General features: G+C 38.1%; 1 protein-coding gene across 1 annotated transcript in view; it reads left to right on the top strand.

Moving 5' to 3' along the window:
* ZNF608 (zinc finger protein 608) overlaps window positions 1-342 on the top strand; it is a 103,965-nt gene extending 103,623 nt beyond the window's left edge. The window contains 1 exon segment of the mRNA XM_006913328.3: window positions 257-342. Coding sequence (XP_006913390.1) covers window positions 257-342 — 86 coding nt within the window.
* The last annotated feature ends 6,105 nt before the right edge of the window (window positions 343-6,447 follow it).

The raw sequence follows: 6,447 nt of genomic DNA, 5'->3' as shown, positions 1-6,447 counted from the left end.
GCCCCCCGCAGAGCCAGAGAGAGTGAATGCGGAATTCTTTTTGAATAGCTATTAAACCCGCCGAGTATTCGATAAAGGGATAGATATTGGTTAGACCACGTGGTTTGTACTCTGTTCTTGCTGCATTAAACATTTTATGTGCGTGTTCAGGAAAGGACACATTGCCGCCGTTGGGTCTGCAGCCCTTCACCACCGGGCCTGCGTCTACTCTTACCTTTCTGAATGTCACAGAAACCCTGTTTTTTTCCCCCATTAGGCTTGACCTCTGCTGCCCTCGTTGCCTCTCAGCAGGTGGCTGCCCAGGCATCTGCATCAGGAATGTTTCCTGCACAAAGAAGGTAAATACCGGCCATATTTTTTAATTTTTTTTTTTTTTTTTTAGATAGAGACATCTTAATGGGTGGGAGGAAGCACGTATAGGCATTTTAGACCAAAGACTTAAGCCTTCAGGGTTTTTTATTATTATAACGAATTTGCTTTTTTGCTACTGTGTTTCCCATGCAGCTTCTATTCCCTGAACCTCATTTCTGTAGCTGTAATGTAGATTAGTAATTAACTGATCAGTTATTTAAACAGTCGAAAAGTTTCTTAGGCTATCCTCGTAGCTCTGTTAAAATAGTCACTGTGACTCCCTTTGAGTTGTCGTGTTTAAGAATGAAGTCACAAATGGAGAAATTTATTTTCATAAAGTATTGTTTATTCTTTCTCATTTTGAATTATCCCTCAAGTTGTTTTCGAAAGGAAAATAATTCATTTTTTTACAATGTGTATCTTTACTTGTGTTCATTCACGTTCTGAGAAGTCGTATTCCATGAATCGAATAGAACTAAAATAATAAGCCTGTCATTCTTAGGGTCTTCATATTTTCAGTGTCAAGTGTGGATAGAACCCTATGCTAAGGTTTTCTTTTCTTTTTCAGAGAATAACAAGATTGGAAATGTACGTTGTCATGTGACTGGCTCACATGGGGAAGCGCTTTATACAGACATCAGTTCCATGGTGTTAATTTGAAATGCCTTAATGGCAGGCAAAAACCAGTCATTTCATTTTTGTAAATTACAGATTTTATCACAGAGTAACAAATGTTGCTGTAATTAAACTTCTGTTTTATATATATATACGTATACATATATGTATATATACATATATATATATATATTCTTTACTTTTTGTATCAGTAACCAGGCTCGCACACACAGGGTCTGCTGCCAAGTTGCAAACCACTCAGAAAAGGAAATAAAAAAAAATGTATTTGTCATGTTGAAAAGTGTTAGCCACAAAAGGCTGCTTACTTTCTTATTCTTTTCCTTTTAAATTGTAAATAAATAATGTTATGTATCAGTGTGCCTGAACCTTGCATATCCTTCATATATTTCCCGTAAGCCCCTCAGAAAGGCTAACTGTGATGATGACACTTGGTACAATTTAGATGTCTATTTGGTGGCTCCTGTTAAAGACGCATCAGTGTAAAATGTTCCTGTAGTCACTGTTTGTACTTGTGTATTGTGGAAAAAAATACTTTTGGAAGGCATAGGGTTGCCAGTACCACAAAAACTGTGTTGTACATAATGTAAAGATTAAAATGGGGAAATAATGAGCATCTGTGAATAATGAGGTGTCATTTTTTGATAATCTTGAATGGCAAAAAACCCAATAGCCTGCATACCAGAGACATCTGTGATTGTTCTATTACTTGAATAGTCCTGCAGTCCTTTTTTTTTTTTTTCTTTTTTTAATGTTTACAATTATCCAGTTTTAGAAGAGAGAGACTTTAATGCTATTGCCTGGTTACTTGTTTTATGCTGTAATCTAGTTTATTTTATGTAAAATGTATATTGAATGCTTTCCTTTTTTATACCTGCCTTAAATAATTTGGCAATCAGAATTAAAAAGTTTTTTTTTTTATAATGGCTTCTTGTCTGTCTCATGTTATTTCCAGCTGGCTGATAGTGATTCTCATTTTCAAAGAAAGGTTTCCTAATAGTATGGACATCCAATGCATAAGATACAGTATATAGATATTAACTTTTCTTGTACACAGGTATAACAACTAAATAGTATATTTAATTCATTGGATATATGCATATTCACTGAGTATTTACTCTAAATATGGAGCATAATATCACTGCAAATAGGTAGATACAGGTTTCTTTCATGTAGATGATATTCCAAAAGCGTAAATCTTGTGACATGTGGACAGTAGATAAAACGTGTAAAAAGACTGTCAGCTAGACATTTATTTAAATTGTTTTACTAGAATATTTTATGCCAAATGTACAGAATTGACTGCTGCCTCATTTTCTCCCTCCTTCCCTCCCTTCCTTCCAACAAATACTTGCTGAGCACCTACTTTATCTCAGGCATTATAAGGTCCTGGGGTACAGCAGTGAGCAAAACAGACAAAAATTCCTGTCCTCAGAGTTTGCATTTTCTAGGAGGTGGGGGCAAACATAATAAAATATATAGTATGCGGAGTACAGGAGGTCCTTGAATCACATCTTCATTCAACTTTTCATCGTCTCATTGATGCCGTAGGAATTTAAGCCTTACTGAATCAGTTGCCTGTGGTAAAATTGGTTTCTGTATACACTGTTTCACTTAGAGTCACCGAACCTATTGATGACGACATTAAGTGAGGACTTACTGTATATTTGATGGTTGGTAAATGCTATGGAGAAAAATAAAGCACGGGAGTGGGCCTGAGTAACACGTGTGGGACTTTGTAACTGTAAATAGAGTGATCGGGGAGGCCTCACAAAAGGAGCCGAGGAAGCGGTCCGTGCACACATCTGGGGGCAAAGCGTTGTGGTGAGATGGAAAGCAAGAGCAAAAGCCTTAAAGAACAAAAGCCTTCCTGTGTTTGGACTGGTTGATTTCAATGCTTCATTCCAGCTGTAAGTTTTTATGATTTTACTGTAATTGCTATTGACAGTTTTACCACTTGGTTTTCTAAAAAGTTCTTTAAGTTGACAAAATTTGTCTTGGTATAATTTGCTTAGTTCTCCTACTTTGAGGCCTGTGTTTCACAAATGAAGAGATTTTTGCAACCAAAAAGAAATGTTTCCTCTGCTTTTGGAAAACCCACCATGAAGTGTTCTCTTTGCTGTGTGCCTTATGGTCTAGATCCAGTTCCTGTTCTTAATAGATTTCAGTAGGAGGATCTTTTTCTCAAGTTTGTTTGTTTGTTTTTCAAATTTCATCTATGTTGTCATTTATATATATAAAAAAAATTCTTTATAGTGTTTATTGCTACACATTAGAGTATTTCACAGACTTTCATCATTTTTTAAGTTATCAGTTTTTTTCAGTTCTTAGATCATATCCAGATGTATCCTTGAGCACTTGATGTAATTGATCCTATACCAGTTAAACAAATATGTTTCTTCTGTTCAGAATTTGGTTTAAACTAAAGTATGTCTCTCGGTTTTCTACATGCTGTGCCAGTTTTAGAATTGACCGAACAATTCAATTGTCGAAACACAGGAGCAGAACTGAAATCCCATTACACCTTCACCAGCTGAATTACCGTGTTCCTGTTGGTGGCTAGGGAGCACTGTGGATTCTTGATTTTCCCGCTTTTGGTATTTTAAAAAATCTTGTGGAAGCCAACTTTGCCTTTCAGCTGCAAAACGACTGGATGTATGCTTACTATATACCGAGCTTGTGATCACTTCTAGTTAGGTGCCCAAATAGAGAGGGTATAAATAGGTGCATCAGACCATGCTTAACCCTGCTACTGTAATAAACGGGGATGCTGATAAATAGAGATATATATGACCAAAAGTACAATGCTGTCTTTCCCCCAGGCTTTTACTGCAACATTATCCATGACTGGTTTACATTAATCACTAAATGAAGTTTTGTTTCTTCCCCTTACTGTTACAGTGTTGTTTTTGCTGATGACGACATGAATTGCCAAAGGCCAGAGCTTGTTTATATTATGTGTGCCATTTCTCTAGCTGAGTACATAGTCAGTACTGGATGGTAAATTAAAGATTCCCAAAAGACAAGCATGCTTGGCTCCATTATATTACTATGATGAATCTGCCATTAATACGGTTCTAATTGTTTTACTTTTATAGACATAAAATCAGTCCCCTTAGCGACTAATAATAGGGTTTATTGATTTTACTAAACATTATTCATTCCAGGCCTGCTCATATCAGCTTGTCCTGAACATATGCAAAGAGCCTGCAGTGCTGACACGGTGCAAATTAACTTCCTAGTGAAACGAGACTGGAGAGTTGTTTACAGCTGTGGTCCTACCGAACACAGAATATTAAAAAACAAGGCAATGGGCGCCATATAGAACCATTTGTTCCTAGATTAGGATCTCTGATGGCTTTTTCTTGGGAATTTGCCATTGATGTTCAGCCCAGGTCATTAACAGTCGCAGGGTGAAAAGCCTGGCCTCATACATTCACACTGGCTATGCCCCAGATTTAGTGTGGTTTCAGCCCAAGAGTCTGAGAGTAACCGGGATGAATAGCTCTGATTGATAGAGGATAAAACAGCAGTTTAAATGATAATTACTGGTCATTTCATTCCCTCTCTGACTCTGAAAAAGAGGCAAGACAGGCAATGCCATTTATTACTGTTTTGTCACTAACCACAGTCATCCATTTCCTTGCTTACTACAGCAGCCTGAGTCATAAATGCTGTTTGCTTTCAGTTAACTTTAGGAGAGAAAACAAAGTGAAGCCCACTGTGAGCGGTGCTTCTGTCATGGATTTAAAAAAAAAACCTAACAAAATCACTCACTAAAAGCAGAGGTTCCCAGCCTCAGTACTACTGACGTTTTGGACCAGATACTTCTTTGTTGGAGGTAGAGGAGAGGGCCTTTCCTGTGCGTTCTAGGATATTTAGCTGAACTCTACCCACCAGATACCAATAGCAACTTGTAACTGCAGCCCCCACCCCAAGTTGGGACAACCAACTGATCATGTGAAATTCATATCTCCTGCCTGGCCCCTGTCCCACAGATAAACTGCTGCGTTTTCTTGTTCTTTGTTGCTTTAGAAGACGTAAAGACCTTCGGTGGTTCCTGGTGATCCCCTTAAAATACAATGGGGATACTCATTTGACTAACATGGGTATAGCTGGATTAGGTCTTCCAGTATTTTAAGGAAAATTGGATGGTCCAGATTTTAACATAACATTTTGTAGATTTGAAAATGAATTCAATCTAAAAACCACATCCGAGAGCTAAATTTAGTTTGCCGTGTATCAATTAGCAAGATACACTTTATATTTGTTGTTTTAAAATCCTCACACTAGCTCCCTAAAATACATATTATTTTTCCCTGGAACCGAGGCTTTTCAAGTTGGAAAACCTGGAAAAAGGAGTCATTTGTAAGTGAGCTGCTGAGATTGAACTCAAATTTCTTTGCCACAGGGAGTATCATTCAATTCTTGTACAGGAATAAATTTGGGAGCTTCTCAGATGCACACTATGTATTTCAGTGAAGTTTTTTTTTTTTTTTTTCATATAGATATTTGGAAATAAAACGAAAGGAAACAAAAAACTTGGAGATTCAGAGCACGTAAAGATTTCCAGGGCCATCAGGGAACCAAGGCACTGACGATGCAATGCACGTTCAGAGTCCAGGTTTATGGTTGGATCAGACTGTGGCCAGGCCCTGGCCTGCCTCCTGTCTCCTGCTCTACGTGGAATGGCAAGTAGGTGCAGATGGGATAAAACTCCCGATCGGATTCTGTAACAGAAATGGTTAATCATTGCAGCTCTCTCCAGCTAAGCGTGGGCTGGGCGAGACCTCACAACCTTCCCAGCCCAGCTCTCCAGGCAGCTACTAAAAATAGACCAAAGTTGACATGCAAAGTGAAGCCTCTTTGGCATCTCTGTGAGAAAGTGAGTTCTTGAGGACCAGGATTACGACCTTATATTTTTCTTATATTTTTTGAGGGCATCAGAATCCCATCATTTTCGAGCCGGGAGATTTAACATGGCATTACACTTCTCCCACTATTAGAAAGTTTGCAAGTTATTTTTATTACCTGCAGCACTTTAAAACAACTGTTATTCCTTTAGACAGAAAAGTTGGGAAACCAGAATTGTTACTTATTGACTCATCTTTCTACAGATCTTTGGAGGCGTTCTCTTTCTTTTTTTCCTTATTTTTACTTCCTCATACAGCCCCTCTTACATCCCTGCCTCCTTCCTTTGAAGATCCTTGATTAACTTGGATCCACCCAGATAGGAAGATCCACCCAGATAATCCAGGATGATCTCCTCATTTCAAGGTCATCTGATTAGCGATCTTAATTCCATCTGCAATCTTAATTTCCCTTTTCCGTATCACCTAACATAGTCATAGGTTCTAGGGATTGGGAAGTGGACATCTTCGAGGGGTTGTTATTCTGCCTACCATATCACCCGACGCAATCTCCGTTCTTCCTGGGTGGTAGTAATTAACAATGATAGTAATA

Source organism: Pteropus alecto, unplaced genomic scaffold (genome assembly GCF_000325575.1).
Source record: "Pteropus alecto unplaced genomic scaffold, ASM32557v1 scaffold20, whole genome shotgun sequence".
Taxonomy (NCBI): Eukaryota; Metazoa; Chordata; class Mammalia; order Chiroptera; family Pteropodidae; genus Pteropus; species Pteropus alecto.
Note: the sequence above shows the minus strand (reverse complement) of the source record. Positions and strands in the feature narration are given on the sequence as shown.